At 38.2% G+C, this 23,719-nt stretch overlaps 1 protein-coding gene across 8 annotated transcripts in view; it reads left to right on the top strand.

Annotated features, from left to right (window-relative positions):
* The window catches only part of LOC121908783 (RNA-binding Raly-like protein), a 48,046-nt gene extending 27,399 nt beyond the window's left edge, over nt 1-20,647 (top strand). For all 8 annotated transcript variants that reach the window (XM_042429062.1, XM_042429066.1, XM_042429063.1 and 5 more), the window contains 7 exons: nt 12,081-12,156; nt 13,256-13,303; nt 14,086-14,279; nt 15,960-16,073; nt 16,373-16,530; nt 19,046-19,083; nt 19,861-20,647. In XM_042429062.1, coding sequence (XP_042284996.1) covers nt 12,081-12,156; nt 13,256-13,303; nt 14,086-14,279; nt 15,960-16,073; nt 16,373-16,530; nt 19,046-19,078 — 623 coding nt within the window. In that variant the 3' untranslated portion in view covers nt 19,079-19,083; nt 19,861-20,647. The remainder of the gene's footprint in view (nt 1-12,080; nt 12,157-13,255; nt 13,304-14,085; nt 14,280-15,959; nt 16,074-16,372; nt 16,531-19,045; nt 19,084-19,860) is intronic.
* Nucleotides 20,648-23,719: the final 3,072 nt, after the last annotated feature.

The raw sequence follows: 23,719 nt of genomic DNA, 5'->3' as shown, positions 1-23,719 counted from the left end.
GATTATAAAAATCGTTGCTGATTAATGTTGTGTCAGTCAACTGACTCTTAAACCTGAAGTGTGGCACCAAAGATATAACAGCATTTCTCTGCTACTTGTTGTTGTATTGCTAATGCGATATATTAAGCACAGCCAATCTGAAAATTTAGCAATCTCACATCACATTCTCCTTAATGGACCATAGCTTAGCCGGTCTAATAAATTTAATTTATTAGTTGCCCAGGAACTAGGGGACGGGCTGCCAAATTTATGCGCTGCCAAGTAACCATTTTCCTTAAGAGGGCGAAAGAGCAAAGTACAAGGAATTCATTAAGGAAGGACAGGCTGTTGAGCAATTAATTCACGTGTCCCCTTCCAACCATAACAAAAACTATTAAAGCCTTGAGGTTCTCGTCCTGATTGGAATCAGTCGGGGTGTAATACACCCTAGATGAGTGCATGTTACTCAGACAGAGCTGACTGAGTAATTTCAATATCACGGGGTGAAAGTCTTCTCTCTTGTGTATATGGCAAGAAGTTTTAACATATAAAAGATTAACAGAATCCACATTAAATATATCTACAGTTAATTTATTACAAAACTTTTAACTTCAGCGTCAAAACTTTGACTTTAGTTAGTCAAGTAATTGATTAATCAGTAATCATTGCAGCTCTAAACCAGACCATGTAAAGCTATAACAGAAAAATCCCTGAATTTTTCATTTGTAAGAGTAAGATGTGTTATTTGCTCTTTCAAAATGATTCTAAAATGCATTTAAACCAGTTATAATTACAACCTCAAAAATTACAATTCAATCTGCAATTTGCAGTGTGTGAACTGAAGGTCTTCATGTCCACATGCATAAATGGATAAATATCCATTTTAACCCAGACTCACACACTCAGTGTCTGCTCTCTCAACCTGTCATTCACCCCGCCCTGCTTGAGGAAAAACACTCTCAGGTGTAATAAAAAGAGGACGCTGTCTGTGCCCTTGAGCTGAGATCAGAGATTATTCCAGTCTTCCCTGTCAGATTTACAGGGTGTGAGAACACAGTGTAGATTGAATCTGCGACCGCTGTCATGCAGAGTGCCTCTTAGTCGCACATTTGTATTCACACAGATGCTTGGATGATCTCTTAATCAAATACTGCTCACCTGCTTTCAGGATGCGTGTAACACCAGAGATAGAGTTTTTTGAGAGCCAGAAGCGACAAAAGATTATGTTTAGGCATTAGTTCGGGGAGGAAATGTATTCTCTTATTTCCTTTCTCAGGCTACATTACCAAATCACATACCCCTTCTGTCGTAATTGCAAAGAGAGCACAAGTTTAAACACGGACAACCACTTATTTCCCAACTATTCCCATTACACATTCCCTAAGAGCCATAGATCAAGAAAGACAGTGTTAAAAGGCCCAGTTGCTTTGTAAAGTCTCTTCAAATGTATTGTTATCTAGTAGAATAACCTCAGTGAAGAGGAAAATTGCCAGCACACTATAATTCTGCTAGTGCTTGCCTAAATAGGAGCAGCACAAGGACTACACACCTATTTAGCTGCCTTTTCCTTTTTAAACTGAGCTAATCCCAGTGGACTAATTCAAATCTGTGTGTGTGTGTGTGTGTGTGTGTGTGTGTGTGTGCTCTGACTCTCATTGTCTATGCCCGCTTCAGCTATAATGACTTGCCCAGACCTCCAGAGACAAAGAGCTCAAGACCGTGCTGAGCTGAGGTGTCTATATCTAACTGAAATAGACACACACGCGCAGTAACACAGCAACACACTCACAGGCAAATTTAGCGCCGCTTCATTAATATGAATGAACCCAAACTGAGTCAGAAGGGCCCCAAGGTGCTGATGATTGTATTCTTGAAGGATCCAATGTGGATGGATAAAACTGTCATTGAACTCAACCACATCCTTGCCGTAGGAGACGCTCAATTAAAATGAGGTCTTGTAAAAGCCCACAATTGATGGTTTAATCTTGTATGGAGATGAGGGAAGACAGTGTGAAAAACACCTCCTTGACCCCAAGAGTGTGTGACTTACAAACTAGACTAGAGAGGCAAAACTGTGACTAAATTTGTTCTTTAGAGAACGTCTCATGTGCATGTTTGCCCTGTAGGAAGGTTATGGGTAATATAGGGATCACATTATTAATAACTTTTTCAGCATCTATTACGACATGGCAAATAGAATAACTGATGTTCAATGCAATGAACTGGTTTCCACTGTCATGCATTACATCAGAGAAAAGTCTTCATACATGTAAAACCTAACCTTAAAGTGAGAATATTTATATATCCATAAAGCTGCTATAATCAATATATTTATATTAACAACAGATCAAATGACTATGTGCAAATGACAAGGAATACACTTTTTTTCTGCACCCCATACGTGTCACTAGAATTGATTGTTGTTGTTTTTTTTACCTGGGCTCTCTTAATAGGCAGCATTCTTACTTCAGACCATGCCAGTGAGTTGTTGGATCTCTCTTTGGAGACTAAACCATACCATACCTTCATATCATTTTTTAATACAGAGTTTACATCCTCTCTCTATGTTAACTAAGTCAACAGTCAACTCTGCCCTACTATGGAAAACTAGTAAAGAAGCAAAGAGCCTATGTTGATCTTCAACCCAACTGCGAGAAATGTCTGCAGTCAGATCAACTTTAGATAAACTTTTTAATGCTTTTTAATATGAGGAGACCAAACTGAGGTTCACTAGGCAAAGACTCTATGAACATGGGGATAAACCCGGAAAATATTTGGCGTACCTTAACAACAAAAAGGGTGGAATCACAATCAATCGCGGCTATCTGTAATGCTCAGGGTAATATATGACAACAGGCTCATAAATGACACCTTCATGGTATTATACAGCAGGCTCTATAGATCTGAACAGCCAAGTTGGACTTAAGGGAAGATTTCCTCTTCTAGTCAGCATACTATATAGCCTACTATATCAATAGAGCAGCAATCTGATCTTAACGCCATCATTTACAGAGAGGAGGTATTGAATACTATAAGATCTCTACAGAATGGAAAAATCGTGGCACCTGATAGGTTTGGTAGTGAACTCTATAAAGAATTTTGTGATTTATTAGCAGATCAACTACTCGACATGTTCAACCACTCATTCTTGCATAATGTGTTACCCTAAGAGAAGGAAATATCTCACTCATTTTGAAAAAAGGGTCCAAGTCCAGAAACTTGTTCGTTATACAGACCAATAGCCCTTCTTAATGTAGACCAGAAGATATTTTCAAAAATTCTAGCCATTCAACTTGAAAAAGTAAAAAATTTAAAAAAAGAAAATCAAACAGGTTTCATAAAAGGGTGTAGCTCATGTAACAATGTGCGCTTTTTCAATGTCATTCATGCTTTCCAAGCAAAGAGAGGCTGATGGTCTAGTGCAGGGTTATTCAATTAAAATTCAAAGAGGTCTAGTTAGAGATAATTTCCTCAGGTAAAGGTCTGGAACATCATAATAGCTTAGTAGTTGTATCAATGTCTGTATGTAGTCAACAGCTGACTGTCAAATCAAATAAAGTACAATTCAATAATATTTCAACAATATTTATTGGCAGTTTTATTTATTGGCAGTTTTCACACACTTATAAATAATACTCTAATAATAAATAAATGTTCTTTTATCATTTTAAATAAAATAAGAGCTGCATTTAAAAATAAAATACATATCAGAGAGTTTTTGAAAAATGTGCATCTTAAAATAAAGTGCTTAATTTTAGAAAAATGAAATAAAAGTGTAGCTTGAGTTTCCCTTTTTCTTCATTTTTGTTAACTTCATTTCACATCTTAACAGTCTCAACCAATTTTACAATAAACAATCTCAACATATCTTAACAATTGAACAGCTTTAACACCTCCTTTTCTCTTTCTTTCCCTCTTACAGTATATCCCACTTCCCCACTGTCTCTTCTTCAGTTAGAGAAAATGAAATGTGTTTGGATTCTGGTGGATCGATCATAGTGAGCTCTTAGATCGTTTATTTTCTGTACCCTCAGTTTGGATTTGAGTGAGTATGTTTGCTCAAAAGATTTGTGCTTCGTCTCATAGTGGTGCTTCACGGTCGCCACAGTCTCAGAACAAATGAGACATACTGGTTTTGAACTGCCCGTGGGAAGAATGAACATTTAAGAGTCTTTCCAGTCTTGATTAAAAGCTCTGTTTTCTCTGTCTACTGTTCTCTTTTTAGAGCACTCCATGTGAAATTACTTATTACTTATTACTCCAACTGTGTCTCTCGTCTATTCTCTCTCCTGTGTGTGTGCATCTCATGCAAGTTGCCATGCAATGTAGATTTATATGGCTGAGTAGCATCATTTGACTGACTGGTCTGTGAGTTTCCTCGGCCGGTAAACCAGTGCTGCAAAGGCTAGAAAAGCTGTGCCGGTTAAAATAGAAACGCTCCGTCAAAGTGTAATAACTCTCAATAATTTATTGGTCGTACATCCAGGTCCGGATGGAACAGCATCTGGGTCTGGATCCAGACCACGGTCTGCCTATTAGTGACCTTGGGTCTAGTGCTTTCCAGGTAGAATGGGCCTATCTATTTTATGTTTTAACAAATTTGGTGTTGGGGACAATTTTATTAGATGGGTCATGGTCCTATATTACAGTCCCCAGGCAGCCATTTTGACTAATGGGCTTAGATTGGACAGTTTCCCAGTTTCTCTCCTGTTTGCCGTCGCCATTGAACTATTGGCAGACTCCATAAGCATGATGCCGTCTATACAGGGTTTATAACTTGGTAATGAGCATAACAAAATTAGCTTCATGCAGATGATGTTTTAATATTTTTTTCCAATCTAGAGACATTAATACCAGCTCTAATCAATGTAATTGAAATGAACTTGACCGAATCTGAAGCCATGCGACTTGGGAGCCTTAACTTGATACCTGCTGCTTTGCCTTCCTTACCTTTTAAGTTGTTTCCAGCAGGTTTTGTGTATATAGGTATACTTAAAACCCTCATATTTTTCGCAAATATATAAAGCAAACTTTGTTCCCCTGTTTGAGAAGTTGAGGCAGGATTTGGAGTGATGGAATTTTCTCTTTGGGACGCATATCTCTGATTAAGATGAACATATTATCCTGATTATTGTGTCCTATCCCAATGATTCCTGTTAGAATAAAGTGATAAAAGACCTAAATTGCTGGCCAATTTCTGTTATATGGAGTAAGCGCAGACCAAAGCTTAAGACAACTACACCGCAGCTGCCAGGCTCTGTGGGGGATCAACATTTACCAAACATCAGAATATATCAGCTGTGTGCTCATATGAGATGTGTTTATGACTGGGTCATAAATAATCCAAATTCTATCTGGCGGGGTGCTGAAGCTTGTCTTTCGAAATATCCACTGAGGGACTTGCTGTTTTTTAAGAAATAAAATACTATTAGGTTGAGCTGTGACAACCCTATTATACCTAATACACTTAAGGCCTGGCGGTTAGTGTGCTGACTTGAGGGAAGGTCAAAACTGACTTCCATCTTCACCCTTATTGTGAACAACCCTGATTGCCAGCCTGGGTTATCCGATGCTGGTTTTAGGCAGTGGGGTAATTGAGGCATTAGTAGGCTGAAGGACTTATTTTCTGGTGATACAGTCATGACATTTGAACAAATAGTTGAGAAATATGGTTTCCCCAGACGGGACTTCTTTTGTTATCTGCAGATAATAATGCATAGCACAACGTTAATGGACAATCCTGAAAGATCTGCTGTTGAGAAATTGCTGTTTCTAACAGCTGGAACGATGTCTGTCAGTTTGCTTTATGAAGCAATGCATTTTACACCCTGTCACTTTACAGGGGCTTAAGAGCCCAGGGGAGAAAGCGCTGTCTATCACAATTGATGACAAAGAGTGGAAAGATATCTGGAGACATGCTAATCAATTTCAGTTTGCAATCATGTCAAGGCAATACAGTTTAAGATTATGCATAGAATGCACATATCCTCTAATGGTAGACATCATTTTAACCTTACTCTCTCACCCATGTGCCTTTAATGCAAGACAGAAATTGGTACTCTGACTCACTGTCTTTGGTCATGCTGTAAACTGCAAAGGTACTGATATACCTTTGCTAACGTGTTATCTGAAATAGAAAAAATATTGGAGCTGAAGATGGACCCAGTGTCATCTGGGACCTCCCAAGCAGATATGTAATATCAAAAAACAATAAGAGACTACTGTATTACCTTTGCTGTGAGGAAAAACATTTTATTGCAGTGGATTAATGAAAAAGCACCAACTGTAAAAGGCTGGCCCAAGAGTATTGTTCTATTTAGTGCCATTAGAGTACCTTACATGTATACTGCATTCAAAAACAGAAATATATAAAATTTGGTAACCCTATCTGAACTATGTGGAGCCTGGTATCTCTGCCATCATGCTGCAAGGTTTTTGTTGATTGCCTTTTCTGGATATGCATATGAAGCTGAGCTGATGTTTTGTATTTTTGGTTTGTTTGTTCTTATTATTTATTTTTTTGTGTTTTTTTCTTCTTTCCTGTGGATTTCATAATGTATCCCTCTTTCAATCAATAAATATATTGTTTAAAAAAACGACTGCGCAATGCAAATGGGGTCCATCGTAGTATCAAACCCACAGAGATTTATCACCTGCCTCTCAGCTATGGTGAGCATTAGCCTCTTTTAGCCTCGTTTCACTTTTCCAGCTCATTGATCAACCCTGTTCTCAGCTGTTTCCAGTGAAAAAGCTCTAATAAACTGACTGTACACAACCTGCTCAGCACTACAGACAGACAGACAAAGTCAGCGACTAGCTGGTGAATACAGTGGAGCATTTAGCTGCTAAAGTGCCAGATATTTCCCTCACCAGTTAGTGGAGACCTGATCTCTATAAACAGATATCTGCATATGAATGTAGAATCTGTAGACAAGGGCCAAGATTTTGGGATAAGAAGCATTCTGGTTTCTGTTTCTGTTCTAGCAATTTCTATGTGAACATGTTTTGGTTGCATGCAGGTAAACGTCCATGTGGGGAGCGAAACAGGCAGAGCACACTGGCCGAAATGTCGTCTGGCCCTAAAACACTTGCAAGAAGTATCAGTGTTTGTTTGGTTTAAAATTGTTAACTGGCTATTCGTGAAACAATCTGGTCATAGACATCGTTTCTCAAATCCAGCTCCATTCTCGCATCTCAAGTTGCTCATCAGACTGTGAACAATGACCGGCACATAAGAGGAAATCTTGGCCCTGAAACATTGGCTGTTGCCCCCAGACGCTAAATCGTCGTCAGACGATAGCTGATGGGTTCCAGGATTGTTGGAGACCAAAACAGAGTCAGATATTGACTCTCTGTTATTACATTCATCCAACACCATATGAAGGCTAATGCCCCCAAGTATCCAAAAAAATTACTGAATGCAGCTTTAAGATTTTCATCATGTTGTATCAAGCCCCATTTTTGCTATTTATGGCGGTTATTTTTTCAGCAATAGCAATTGAATGCATTTGCATTCTTACGTGTTTATATAGTATTTTAGTGATGTATTATCACTGATGGAATCTGTCTTTCCCACAAAGATTCATATTGCCTTGCTTATGCACAAGGGATCCACAAGAAACAGGGCATGCACAGACTGGACGTGATGCGGAAGACAAAAAGCTTTCGTCTTTATCCTCCTTATGAAAACAATGTGATGCAAAGAGTCCTCCCAACCCAGTTTGTTTGGCTGTGCTGAAAACAGATATACAAGCTGTTCTTCTTCTGTTTTAGTTACTTTAAAAAAATAAAAAAAAATCTTGATCGTTATAATCACAATATGATTCCACAGAAATTAATATACAATTATATTGAATTATTGCTTCATGTGCACATTCATAAACTCTCTGTGTGGACCTGCCCTAATAAAGACTTTTACCTTCCTACTGGCACCAGGTAGTCAGTTGTTAAGTGCCTTGCTCAAGGACACCTTGACAACATTGTCTCATAGCAGCCCATTGATCTGCTGCACATATTTTACCAGCATCGAATAAGAACAGCCACTCATGACCAAAGGGGATTACAAGTGGTTTTACAATATCTATGTCTGCCATTTTTGTAGTCTGTGAATATGTCCGTGTGGTATTCTGCCACGGTCAATGTGCTCATAATGACTTCAGCATAATGTAACTTTCCATATTCCCCCTCAATGTGATGCTGCATGCAGTTTACTGTATCAATCAAGTCCTAAGTGGCTATTGCTTAGCAACACAGCCTCTATTTCCTCTATCTCTACTTTTTATGGGTACACGCACAAATAAGTCAGTCACACACACGCATGCCATTTTTGTATATGATTAGTGTAATGACTGTAATTAATCAGAGGCTCAGTGTTTGTCTGTCGGGGGTGTTGTGAGGTGGCAGTGTTCATTTAGAGTGCTTTTTAGTGCTCTGCTCTCTCTTTAATGACCCTAGCAGGGGACCAGAGGAGAGTACACTTTACAATGTGAAACATTCCTCACGTCTTCCTGGAGCCTAATGATAATGATACTGTCCCTGAGCACCTGAGAGCTACCAATACATCCCCTGTCCATTAGGGAGAGCGAGCAGGTAAAGGAAATAAGAGAGAGAAAGAGCGAGGAAGAGAAAGTCTTGGCTCCAAACATAGCACCATGGCTTAATCTGCAGACAATGTGTTGGAAGATCCAGTCACAGGTGCAGCTGCTGGAGTGGTGTGGGTGTGTGAATATGTGAGAAGGAGGAAAATGGATATAAAGAAACAGAGATCTTGTATACCGCAGTCTGAGAAATCTTGCATTCTTTAATTCATAAGCTCAGTGCATTAACATTGCAGCTCGGGATTTCATTATCATCTCTCCAAGTGCTAAAAAAATAAGTGTGTGTCAGCCTTTGCTGTGAAGAAACTGCGATGCTTTTGGCTAAATGGCTTGACTTCAGCTCCTTTCATGACATTTGCCACTGCATGATCCCCAAGGCGGTAGATGTTTTATCTGTGAAACTTTTTGAAGCCGTCAAGGGTGACTCATCCATCTGACAGAGATCTCTCCTGCTTTGTCAGTGTGAGCCTGCGTGTACGTGTATGTACGTGTGTGTGTGTGTGTGTGTGTGTGTGTGTGCGTGGGAAGGGGGTGTTTGATATGTGTTTGTGTTTTTATGTATGACCTTGAGCAGCACTCAAGGCTGATTGAGCAGAGTTTGAGTAGGAGCAGCGATGATGTGCCGACAGACTAAACGCAGTGATACCAGCCCAGTTTAGAGCGGGAGAGAGCTCTTAGCAGGTAGTAGGGATTGTCAATCATGACGAGAGTCACGAGGTGCGTACGAATGAATCACAGTAGCCTGGTAATGCATTTGAAGGGGATTTTTTATTTCTGTCTTTTTACTCAGTGAACAAAATGTTAAGAACACTGTCCTGACATTGACCTGTAGTCCTTTTTTGCACAACCATTGCCACAGTTGTTAAGGCCCTTAAAAAGCTTAAAACATTTTCAGGATCTCTTCTCGCTTTTATCTGTGTCTCTTCGAAGATTACAGTGGACCGAAGTGAAATCATTAAATTAATAAATGCTTGCTACCTAATAATAATGGCTCTCGTCTTCTATCCTAGAACACTGAACTGGCCCTGCTCTCATGCAAAGGCACATCACATTGCTCTTCCTCTTACTGCAGCAAGCTTGGTACTGACAAACTCACAACTACCTCCATCACAGTATCCTTTAGTATATATCCATTTTAAGTACATATACAGGTTATAAGCTGTCTATCTGCATTTTACTGATCTAATGTAAAGGGCATTTTGTCTAAGGGTGCCAGGCCTGCCCAAACTGCTAGCTCCTTATATAATAGGACCTATACTCAAAGTCATTTTCCCCTACCCACTTCACTTAATCATGTTGATGCAGCAATACCAGTCATTATTACCTCCAGGATATCATTTACAAAATGCAAAACAAAAGCTGTTAATGTTAGGAATTTAAATACAGTCCCTCTGCAGCCCTTTACCATTCTGGCCACACACCACCAGGCTACATTATTTAAGCTGTGCCTTTTTAATGTGAGATCACTCACCAACAAGACTTTTATCCTGAATGATTTTAATACCTTCCAGAGATCTTGATTTTATGTTTTTAACTGAGACATGGTTGAAACCAAACGGTTACAGCAAGCTTGCTGAACTACATCCTCTAGAATATGAAAGTTTTAGCGTACCTAAACCCAGTGGCTGGGGTGGTGGACTTGCTGCTGTATATAAAAAGTGCTATAAATGCATTCAGCTATCTGTCAATCATTTTATAATCTTTGAGGTACTTTTATTCAAATTTTGCAGCACAGATCCTGTCCTCTGTGCTGTTATTTACCGCCCTCCATCATACTGAACCACGACAGGATTGTCATTACTGGTGATTCTAACATACGTTTTAATGATCTCAGAGACGATTTCTCCCTGACACTTGAATTCAAAACCTGACTTGTGAACCTAGACTTCACCCAGCATGTCACTGAGTCCACCCACCATCTTGGGAATACACTTGATCTAGTGATGTCAAAAGGATTATACATTGTTAATGTTTCTGTGATCACTTTCATGTTCTCTTTTCACTTCAGTGTATTTTTTGATGCTCTTTTACTGGCACCCACAAACACAAAAGAAATCACTGTTCACAAAAGGCAACTAGAGGCTGAAACCCAGCGTAAATTCTCTGAGCTGGTTACTGTATCCAATCTATCTAATATAAACTGCTCAGTCAATGAAATTCTCTATTTTTTTCAATAGCAACCTGACTAATATTTTAAATGCAGTTGTGCCACTCAGGGAAAAAAAGAGATTGATAAAATATCATCATGGATGACAGATTCTGTTTGTGAGTGAAAGAGATCTTGTAGATCAAGCCTGGGTGGATGGCTAGATAGTTAGTTGGCAAAAAGCACTAGCTGGACATTTTTACCGTCACATCGGAACCACATTTTACTGATCATTTTAACCCAAACCACGATCTTCCCCTCTCCCTAACCGAGGGTTTTTATCCCTAAACCTAACCAACGGCATTGAATGACACATGAAAAGCTTAAAATGCGTAGACATGACATGGCGTGAAATGCCCTTCAAAGTGGTGTGCTATTTATATCCCATGAGATCACGTTGGTCAATGACGTCCTGGACCAAAGATCTTCCACTAGATGTGAGGATTTTGCAATAGTCTTTAACAACAAAATTACCTCTATAAGAGCGGCCATTGTCATAGATGCTGATAAAAACATCAATCGATCTAGCAAAAATATTGCAAACATCTCAACACGTTCTCACTCCCAACCTGTCACATACGGACGTTTGGTCAGGAACCCTTGGCGTCACTTTTTAATGCACTGGGTTAATGTTAAGGCCATCAGTTTTAATTATTTTGCCTTTGATTGAGCCTCATCGACACTTCAAATAGAGAAGAAGACAGTCCGCTTTGCGTTACGCTACAAAACATTTTTTTACTATTATATCTGCTATTTACTTTTAATTACTGAACTTATTCCAAACTGATTAAGGTTTTTGTGTGCAGCTGATTCATTGAGGCCCCCCCCTCACACACACATGCACACACACACACACACACACACACACACACACACAGACACACACACACACACGCGCATGCACACACACACACACACACACACACACGCTATAAAAAATCCTCCATTCAGTAGTTGTGACTTATTTCTGTCTGGATCAAAGGGACAGACTGCCATGTCTCGAGAGCTAGTTGCTTATTAATTTTTGTCAACTTATTGACTAATCAACTAATTATTTCAGCTCTAGTGTGGAACATTTCCCAGTTCAAGGACACTCCAAGCTCATTCTGGCATTGCAAACTGTAATATTCAAACATCTTGGAAATCTGTTTTGAACGCATAAAGATATTCAGTCATATTTGCACAAAATGATGCAGTTTGGTGTTTTCTTGCAACCTCTTAATTTTACTCCTATATTTGATGGAGAGGATCATCATTGCTGCAGCTTTTTATATTCATATCTATTCAAATGTTGTCTGTATGTTATAAGCTACTAATGTTTTGTATCTCATGACTTTGACTTTCATTTTTATTTCCAGATATCAACATGGCAGGAGAGCCCAAACCGTACAGGCCTAAGATGGGCTCCAAGAGGCCTCTCTCGTCCCTCTACAGGTCGGTCTTATTTTACTGTATCAGTCAGTTATTGCTTTGATGATTTACTTTTCCTGCTGTACTTACTTTCTGCTGTCTGTAAAATATGTGCTTAAGATCCTCACTGGCAGGCTGACTGGTACTTGTGGAGGAACAGCCAGTTCCCTACATGTGCTATCAGTGCCACTTTTTGTCTTGTTGCTGTCACACATTCACTTATTCTTGACGTTTTTGACGGTCTTGTTGGAGGCTATGAAAACAAAAAAATCAACTAAATAGCCGTTTTTAGAGCTTTTAATGGAATAGTTTGACATTTTAAGAAAGATGCTTTTTAGCTTTCTTGCTGAGAGTTCGATGAGAAGATCAATAGCACTCATGTCTGTAAAGTAAATATGAAAATATGGAGGGAGGAGATAGTTAGCTTAGCCTAGCACAAAGGTTGGAAACGGGGCAAACAGACAGCCTGACTCTGTCCACAGGTAACAAAATCCGCCTTAATTTCTTTTCCTTGGGCTTTATGACTCAGCAACATGCTGATACTTTTTTGTTTTGTTAGAATTCATATATTATAATGTGTTTTTCGAGATACTTCAATTTTTATTTCATATCTCACTACCCAATGTTATGTTGTGTATAAGAAAAATTCAAATAAATAAATCGTGAACAAAATCCACCTACCTGCACTTCTTAGGCTCACAAATATATTATATCTTGTTTGTTCAATCCGTACAAAAACAGAAACGTAAAAACGTAAATTTGCTGTTTTACAAGTGGTTATGTGCTGGACTATTTCTTGGCTGGGGGCAATAACTTCCTAGAGTCTCTGCTGGTTGCCTGGCAACCAGCTTCATATCTACCATATGAGAGTGGTATCGAGCTTCTCATCTAACTCCTGGCAAGAAAGTGGAGTAGCATATTTCTCAAAATGTCAAACTGTTCCTTTAAGAAACAACAGAATACATTATTCAGATTTGTTGTGTGTGTGTGTGTGTGTTGCTCTCATGTTTTAATTTCCATTCTGTATTGTGGCATGATTTAGTTACTTCACTTGCTACATGCACAAAAAAATGTATGTATGCTGTATTAGAAAAATAAAAATAAAACTCTTCTATCTTCACAGTGGCTACGAGTTTGACTATGACTACTACAGAGACGATTTCTACAGCAGGTAATGTAAAAAAGATTATGTGTCACTGGTAAATAAAAGTCAGAGTGTACTTTCTAACTTTTTTCATTTTTCAAGTCCCTTTTTCCTGATATTTTGCCCTTCAGCATACAGCCTCCTTTCTCCCCATTTCTCTGAGTCAGCTACTTAGATAAAGATGAGTTTTGTGCAGAACAGCCCCATTTCCATCTGAGGCAAAGTAACTACATTATCATAGGCATAATGAATGTCATATTGGGGAGGTTTTTATTCCTTTCCGTTGGGCTTACTAATGATGCTTTTATCCGCATAGGCGAGTACTGAATGTCAGATAGTCCCCCGGCTGGTCATTTGCGCTGGCAAGGCAGAGAATGTATCTTCCTTCTGACATTTTCATTGGTTTGTTTACTTCCTCCACTTTGCAATTTCCCTGAAAGTTGAATCCTTCAGCTTTGAGTCTTTATTGCTATTTTGGCAATTTGATATGTGTAGGCAACGGGGAACAGGTTTAGATTGAATGGCTGTGGCATTGTGCAGTATGTCCCACTATCATTCAGACATCTTTTTCAGCACGTCTGTTAGGTGCTTTGGAAGCCATTCTTGTTGCTTTAACAATAACAAATAGGGAGCGCAGGAGTGACTACTGAAAAAAACACCAACTTGATGACACACTTTGGTGTTCAGCGGCCATCATAAATCCAGAGACACATTTCTTTCCCTTTTTAAAAATGTGTCTGTCTGCATTGTAATACCTTAAAAATATTTCTGTTACTGCAAAGATTGCTGTATTTTTCATGTGTCTTCAGACTCTTTGAATACCACGGTCGTGTCATGCCCCCAACCCGGGCTGTGATCCCAGTGAAACGTTCACGGCTAGTTGTCCCGTCCACACGCAGAGCCAAATCCTCCTTTCCAGTCAGGGCCTGTTCTTCCTCTTCCTCTTCCTCTTCTTCCTCCTCTCGAGCGCTCAATGTCGGCTCCTCCATCACAGGCCCAAAACGTATGTTCTCTTTTCCCACTTTTTGCCCGTCTAATTCACTTTGTCTTGCTCTGCTTGAAGGAATATTCTGGTTTAATACTACTTGAGTCTTACCAATGTAATTGTTAAGATCTGGAAACAGGGTGACAGAAACTAATCCGCAGCTAATTAGTATGATAATTGATCCATCGTTTCAGTAATTTTTCAAGCAAAAAAGCTGATTTCAGCCTCTTAAATGTGAGGATTTACTACTTTTCTTTGTCATATGTGATTATAAACTGAATGTCTCTGGGTTTTGGAGCAATGGTTGGATAAAACAAGAAATTTTAAGACATCCCCTTGTTCTCTAGGAAATTATGACTGGCATTTTTCACTATTTTCTGAAATGAATAAATTAATTGAAAAATAAATGGCAGATTAATCAATAAGAAAATAATCATTAGTTACAGCCCTAATCTAAAACATTTTACCTGGAAGTAAAACTATAAGTCAGCGCACCCTAATTATTGATAATAATCCCTCAGAAAAAATGTGTGCACATCACTACAGTAAGTACGGTAGGTCAAAGTTGAACCAGGGAGTTGGTCTGTTAAATGTGATGGATGTTTACAACAGACAGTTTAGGTTGGTGGGTTTAGGATAGTTGGGTAATATTAAATAATACATTCTCTTCCACACTCTTCCCACAAGTTCAGCTAATCTGGGGGTTTGTTTTAAATCATATGTATAATCATATGTTTCTTGCCTTGTTTGATTTCTTTTTAGTGATGCAACCATTTTCCCAGATCTCAGCAATTAAAGCTGCTCTAAACAATATTTTTATATCAACATCGGATCAAATACCTAAGTGTAATGTTCGCAGTGACAAACCCACAGAGAATTATCACCTGTCTGTAGCTCCCCTCAACATTATTTGGGCATTTTAGCATCTTTCAGCTCATTGCAACTTTACTGTTTTGGTTCACTCTCACCACTCTCATTGTGTTATTGTTGTTGTTGGCCGGAGCAGGCTGCTGTTTGCTGCAAAAAAAAAGCTCTTAAAACACACCACATGCTAACTGCCGAGCACCAAATGGCACATAGACAAATTTAGCAACTAGCTTGTGACAACAGAGGAGCATTTAGCAGCTAAGGAGGCAAATATTTCCCTCAGGAGTTGATTGAGACCAAAACAGAGCTAATTAATAAATGATAATGTTTCTGCTCGGTGTGTAATTAAACAACTGTTTGCCAACACACTTGTCATATCATTTTAAGATTATTAAGATTTTAAGATTATTATTTAAGATTATTTAAGATTATTTAAGATTGGTGGCCAAAGCTAAATGTTATTTAAGTTGGTGAGTACAGTGTTATTATTATTACTGAATGGAATGATGGCAAAAACTACAAAAACAATATTCAGGTTGTAAGAAACTGTAATTTTCCTTCAAGTGTTCAACAGTTGCTTCTGTACTGCTCACATTCTCACAGATACTGATCAGTATTTTCCCCGTAATGCAAGACACTAAATAAACTTTCAGTTATATCCCCATAATCCCCATGCAGGTTCACTGATTGCACCTGAGCCACATTTCTGGCAATGAACTTGGCCATCGAGATGTGTTGGAGCAGTGCAGTAGCTGTTACTGTTTTATCTGTGTCTCCTTGTCAAACATCACATTAATTATGCTTTTCAACTTTATTAATCTATGCTCCCAGTGAAGACAGACCAGCTCCTAACAATCAAAAAGGAGCTGTCACAGATCAAGACTAAGATCGACTCACTGCTGGGAAGGCTGGAGAAGATTGAAAGGCAACATCGCTCTGATGCTGGTAAGATTTGAAAGAAGGGAGGGGAGGACCTGTCTGCTGGAAGAGTATGCATATACACATGGTAAAGAGACGGAAAGTGCTTGTTAGGTATTGAAATGAAAGACACACACAGTATATGAGGAGAGAGGGCAAAGAGATACAGAAAGTATGAAAGGTTTATTGAGTGGCACTTCTGAAAGAAAGATCGTTCTATTATGAAAAATAATATATCAATTCAATAAATCAATTATGTTTTCTGGAATATCGAGGTCGGTATATTCTGAAGTTAAACACCAGCTTCTCTTGCTTTCTTTTGCCAGAGATGCAGAGGAAACACGAAGAGGTGTGTGAGTGTCTCCATGGTGATGCAGCAGACCAATCTGGCGGAGAGGAAGCAGAGGGGACAGCCGAGGTGGAGGCGGGGGAGATGACGGACGGCGGCGAAGACGACTTTGAAGATGAAGGCACCAGCGACATGGTGAGCGGGCCAAATAGCCATTTATAGTCTCAACAGGGCTAAGTGGGGTAACTGAGTTCTGCCGTCTCTCAAGTAAATGCAAGCATAATGTGTTCAGTCAGGATAACTGCGTGAGTGTGTATGAGTCCAGAATACATTTTTTCCCTTCCTGCATGTGTTAAATTTTCTACCTAGTATACATTTAGTACAGTCAATTGGCGATGTGTGGTGTTTGTGTGTGTGCATTAGCTGCATGTGTTAATGGATAAACTGTGCAATGCTTCAGCACTGTTAGTAAACATGACTCAAACATGAGGAAATTGTGATTATATTGGGACTATTTGCATCAGTGGATTAAAACACATTTGGTGCCTTAATGACAGTTTCCTTCAGCAGAAGTTTGTAAAATAAATTGCAGTGTCCATGTTCATTGTAATGCAGGAACACGTCACGCAGTGCGACACTGTGGCTTAACATTAGTTGTTAGTAGAATCTATTCATAGTTGTTCCTGGTATTTTAATGGGATTTGTCAACAATACAAAATATATAGAATATAGTAGCCAACATTAGCATTTAATAAAATGTCGTCTAAAGATGGTTAAAAATCCAGGTTTAGAGAAGGTAATATAAAATCAAAGAATACGTAAACAAGCCTAAGAATCTGACCAAGCATTCAATGTCAACTATTGATATTTGGTGGACACTAAACAAGTATTAAGGTTCGATAACCAGACCTACTTTTTATAATTCATAGTAGTCAGACTCAAACTGGCGGACATATATTTTAGTGTGTGTGTGTGTGTTTGCATGTGGAATAACCATTGATTATTCCAAAACACTTCAAAGCATTCACAAATGACAAAGTCTTGATATTGTGCCACTGGTACTAGAAAAAGCCATGTATTTGGCATTTTAAACAAATTTACATTTGACAGAAACACATATTAATTGTTTAGTTTAGACAGAGAAAGTATCTGAACATTATGTCTTTTTCACCGATATCTATCATCACTGTCCAGTGATAACCATGTATCTCCTGATTTGGAGATTTTGAAATTTTCAGATAAACTGAAGGATTAAGTGTTTTTTAATGGGTTAAGAAAATTCTCCTACTGAAGAAAAATAAATCATTTAAAGGTGCAGTGTGTAGGATTTAGTGGCATCTAGTGGTGAGATTGCAACCCAATGAATACCACTCACTAGGATAAGTGTGTAGGAGAACCTATGGTGGCTGCGAAACTCACGAAAAATGCGAAATGCCCTCTCTATTTGGGGCAGATGGGGACTTCCTAAAAACTTTGTATTTTACCTGGGGGCGGTCCCTTATGTCCTGCGTCACACAGAGTTTTGTGTGCCTGATGCATGTTCTTGTCAGCTCACATTGAGTCGTCTTGTCACTTTTTGGGTAAGTTAGCAAAACCTTAACCTAAAAAATTATCCTAATCTTTGCCTTAACCCCAAGATTAAACCTACAGGAAACCTCACGCCTAATTGTAATTGTAATTTTTTCTTTTTTTGTGATCATCAATTTACGAAGATACACTTAGATTTTTGCTCCTTGTACTGCTGCCACGGCTGCAACCACAACTAGACATTTGCCTGGCTGTTGATAAATTCTCAAATTGACCATCATAATGTTATATTGGAAAACATTTACAACTAAATAGTGCTAAAATATATTGACATATAGATGGACTAAATTATGTCCAACAACAAAAATCTACTAAGATGGGGGGGTATGTATTCTGATATCAATGTAGTATCTTGCATCGATAGATGGCCAGCCAAAAGCTTGCAAGTTTCCATGCACATGGGTATGAGACCAAATATACAAATGATGGGAAAGCATGAATAGTATATTCTGTATGCCTTCAAACTTGACATGCATCAAATAAACTGATCTCATATTGTATGTGTGTATTATTCAGTCTATTTTGCCTAATTTCCCAAGCATTAGAAATAAAACTATTCCACACTTTGCACTCAGTCCAGCACCTCATTTTCATCAAACCAAAATAATTAATTTTTGGTCTGTATTCTTACAAAAGTGCACACAGGTTATCAAATAAATTAGCCTAAAAAACTAAGTGCAATTTATTTTCATGAACGTGCACTCAGAGCACATGCCGAGACGCTGAAGCGTGCATTGCTTTGTCTTGCAAAACCACACCCATCTGGGTGATATACCAAGTTTTTAGGGAGTCCTCCCTGGAAGAGGACCCGCTCCCTATGTAGATATAAAGGGCTCATTCTAAGGTAACGAAAACACAACGATTCTTAGTTTCAGGTGCTTTTACACTAATTAAAACATACTCATGAATATTATATTCCATCTCTGCCAAGGCCGCTCCGCTAGATGCCACTAAATTCTACACACTGCACCTTTAAAAACCCATTGCATTATCTGAAAACTTTACTGTCACAAGTTTTTCTTATCTCATGAGTAGTTGACATATGGGAGATACGTGGTTTTCTCAGTACAGCAACACTATATTGATGTCATGGTTGTAAAAAAAAAATCTTTTGTAATTGCAGATAGAGAACCACATATCGGACATTGACAACTGAGTAAGGTCAGTATTCAATCTCTGCTTGTATTTTGTATGGAAGGAAACCAATTAATGAACAATGTTCTATCTGGCATTTCATTCAGTGAATAGAAATGTAATGGTGTATGGAAAACATATGCGAAGTATCCCCTTCAGTGCCCAACAGCTTAAAGTCAGAAGCAGCAGCAATTCAAAATATCTGAGGCTTATTTTCCACTTTTAAGCAGAGTGTGAGAGTGAGAAACACCTTCCAGTTTAATCCTTCACACTGTTCCTCTAAATGGCCTGTCATTCTCTCTGTCTCGGAGCGTAAGGAAAGGCAGCCTCTCCGCAGTTATCATCACTGATGACTGTCTGAACAGCCACAGAGGTCGGACTCCATCTCATCCGCACTTTCCATCAAACGACATTTAAATCTCCCCTGATTTTCTTTGTATGAACAAATAGCGATGAGATTTAATTTGCCTCTTGGCTGACATTTCCTCCCTGCTGTCCTCAAGTGCCCGATAACGGAAATCTCTTTTAGCTGCTCTGAATATGATAGATCGTTAAGATGATGGCATAATGAACTGTTTGTCCTCAGGTGGATATCTCGGCGGCTGCAGGTAATATTAGAGGCTCATAGCATTAGTTTATTTTAACGTTAGTCACAGCCCACACACATCCGCTGTGTTTCCACTCACCTCACAGGAAAATCTTGAAAATGTAGCCACATTTTCTACATAGGGGTGCTATGACAGACAGTCCATCAATAATAATGAATTTTCACCGCAGCCTTTCTGTTTTTCATCTTTTTACAAGTTGGGGGAAAAACGAAGCCTACAGTGCACAAAGTTTGGAGAGCAGATACCAGCAAAACCTTCGTGATCAAGAAGGTGTATTTTAAATTAAAGGAAAGCAATGAAGGGAGTGACTGACAGCAGAGGAGGAGTTTTTTCAAACTTGTTTGTTGCTTGTTTGCCTCATTAGAACATGACACTCCTGATGTGTACTTCATCAAAATGCTGGTTATGAATATTCTCCAGACAACTACAAGATCAACTGCAAAGAGCAATCAATAATTTTCCTTCAAACTGATTGCCTTTCTGAAAAATAAGGACAATATATTGTGTGCTTAATATACTATGGTCTGTATTGTGCATAAAAATACAGTTATGTGATAAATCAGATGAACCATCAAATGCCCTCCTTTGTTGTACAGCAAATGTATGTTTGTTCTGTTTCTGTGCATTGAAAACTGTGACGAGCCAGACTGCTGGCAGAGAGCTAAATATGAATGTAAGAGGAACACATTTGCTTTGACACTTATGTGATTTGCGTTATTCGTACATTTTGCTGAAATGTACAGTATGTATTTTAGTCACAGGCAGTTTCCACAATGTCTCCACACTGTGTTGTATGCATATCATGTTTGCCATTTGTTATACATGATAAGATGCATTTTGGATTCTGTTCGCATTCAGTTTATGGTAATCAAAAGATGACTATTTTTTACAATCAGCATGTTAAAAATGTGGCTATTATGGATCATTTGTATTCATTGCATCTGTTGTACAGCTATGGATGATAATAGTTTTTTGAAATAAACCTGTTCCTCCCAAAAAAACTTCCTGGCTGTGTATTGTGGCTTTCATTCTCACAAACAACAACAAAAAAAAAGAATATGCACAAATGCACACTGTGCGTCTGTGGGGGTCTTCTCCTCGGCACAGACTTTACTTTCCCTGAAATCTTGCAAACCAACTTCAACAATCTTTTTTATTAACCTTGTATGACACAACGAATGGCACTGAAAACTTACTATCTGACTCAACTTAAAGTTATACTTCTGTGTAACTTTTTCCTCAACCATTTTCAAATAGAAGCAGCAAGGTGAAAATGAAGGCACAGGATAACGCTAAAAAAGTAACAAAGTTTAATTATAGCATTCCTATATATTAGTTCCTATTCTCTAATTGGCTATGAGAATATTCATCCATTTTTTTCTTAAATACAGTGCCCTTGAAAACTACATCCTGTGAGAGATAAGTGGTGTGGTGAGGCAGCAACAGATGGCATTTCTAATTCACTCACTTCATTAGCACCATTTCATCATTTTCACAGGTTAAGGAGGGCCATTGGCCAGGTTGCAGGTATAATTGGTTCTGTCATCGCTGGCTAGCTGCCACTGAGTACTATGATCAGTCATGCAGCTCCTCTAATACGGACAATGTTCAGTGTGTGATGAACTTAATCAATCACCAGCCTGTAGCTGCTGGAGAAATTATGAGAATAATAGGGGTCAGGATCTTTATTATACATCTGTGATTAGCCATAGTTGAGTCAGGATGCACAACTTGCAGGGAGCATGGTTTCATAGGCCTATATGTCAAAGACAGCTAATTTAAGAGGTTTTATAAATGGTATCTAAGGGAAAGAAAGCATCTACAGTGTGTCCAAACTTTTGACTGGTACTGTATATGTATGTATTGTATGTTATATATGGTATGTATATGTACTGTGTATATATATATTTTAATTCACAAACTGAAAGACTTCTATCATCAGCTGTATATTTTTTTCTTCATAGCCAAAGTTGATATTTTTCACTCTGACTCTGACTGATACCCCAAATTTGTCAGATAAAGTTCAGAGGATGCAATCTGTCACATATTTGCTCATCTGCATGTGTCTAAAAATATTTGCAAGGTCTACAGTACATTACATTTATCTCCTGTGGTAAATGTCCACATGCAGGGGTGATGACAATTCTGTGATAGAAGGAAAATGAATTCTTTTTAAGCGCTGTTCTTAAAAATAGATCTTCAATTCAGGTTTGACAATGCCCTTTCCTATCGGGTGTATTAGAGCACTGGTTCCCAACCTTTTGAGTTTATGACCCCCTAAAATGCAGCAAGGTCTACTTGTGACTCCTCATCATGACCCTCGTTTTATATGACTAATTTTCCTCCTGAGTCTTGAAGAAGCAAAATTATCCATGAATTTTCAAGAAAAGCAAAGATTAGAGGAAAGTCTGAGAAAATACTTACCACTTTTCTGCTGTCCTCTTCTGTAATTTGTTTTACAATCCCTTAAATTAATCTTGTGACTCCTGATGGGGGTCCTGAACCCCAGGTTAGAAACCATGGTGTACGAGACATGTACTACTCTTCATATTGAAACATTCTTGCGTGTGTGTCTGAAACATACTTTATGGAGATATACATGATTTCACAGCATCAATAAGTGTACGTATGTATCTGAGTTAATATTCCTTCTCGGTCTTGTATTTGCAGATGTAAATAGCTGCAAACGTAATAGTGAGATTTTGCATTTCCTCGTACAAAATGGCAAAAGAACACAGACATTTAATTTAAAGACACAGTTTGTGGTTGTTTTGTAATCAATAAATGTGTTTTCTGTTATGTTTTGGTGGGCGACATGTTGTTTGTGTTCCTTTTTTTGTACTTTAGCCTAGAACTTCTGCATTCACCACATTCTCCAACTGTGAAATTGATGCGAAAGGGGGCAGGTGGCACAAAATCTGAGCGGAGCAGCTGGTACTTAAAAGAATCAAATATATAATGATGTGAACAACAGAAATACTGGATTTTAGCCAGTGTGTGCTTTAGCTTGAAGATCTTTTTTCCCTCTTTTGACACAGCCTGAAGGAACAAACAAGTAAGAAGAATCAACGTCAGTTAAACATATGGAGTGATAAATGCACACACATACCAATTAACACCATGGGGCTAGTGAGGTAAACAAATGTGTAAGAGTCATAGATACTGCAAAAATTACCTTGCATACATTGAATATATGAACATAGAATGCTTGTGTATTCTGAAAACCACACCAAATTAATGAAGTATTAACAACTGAGGCGACAAGCAGACAAAAAGACTTAGGACTAATCCAGTAATAACAAGCAGACTAAGTAATAACAGGCAGATAATAATACATTTTAACAACATGCAGATGAGACATGATAAACCAGCCACTGTAACAACTAAATGGGGACTATACATGGATGTGCAGAAGAGTAATTTGCAAGTGGAGGTTGTGCAATTAAAGTAAAACATGTTAAGTAATAATTTAATTAATTAAATTGCATTGAATATAGGGCCTCTGGGACCCCTATGGATACCAGGGCAATAACTGCTTTGGCCATTTAGTAAATTAGCACCTTATATCTTCAATCAACAATATTACCTACAAAACAGGCTATGAATGCCTTATATTTTATGAAAACTTTAGGGGATATATATACATACATATAGGCAAAACACACACTGTATGTTCTTTTAACCAATGCATTGAGACAAAAAGTTATTATAATGTGTCAGAAAATACATTTCTGACACATATGTTTACACATACTATATAGGTGATTATCTAGCCTATTAACTGTCAGTGAAAAAAACAAACTCAACTCTTCCAAGTGCTAGCCTCAGACTGGGAACATACTGCGTAAAAACTTAAATAGGCTACCTTATAATCATATAGTGACTACTAAATAACAAGCTTCTAAAACTCATACGATTACATATGCTAAATCTCCATTTTACAAACTCTTTCTAAACTCCTGTTGACCTAAAATATATAATATAATATAATATAATATAATATAATATAATATAATATAATATGATATAATATAATAGTCGGGATAGGGCTTTCA

The sequence above is a fragment of the Thunnus maccoyii genome, chromosome 12 (genome assembly GCF_910596095.1).
Source record: "Thunnus maccoyii chromosome 12, fThuMac1.1, whole genome shotgun sequence".
Lineage (NCBI taxonomy): Eukaryota > Metazoa > Chordata > Actinopteri > Scombriformes > Scombridae > Thunnus > Thunnus maccoyii.
The sequence above is the reverse complement of the archived record's forward strand: the minus strand, read 5'-3'. Positions and strand labels throughout refer to the sequence as shown.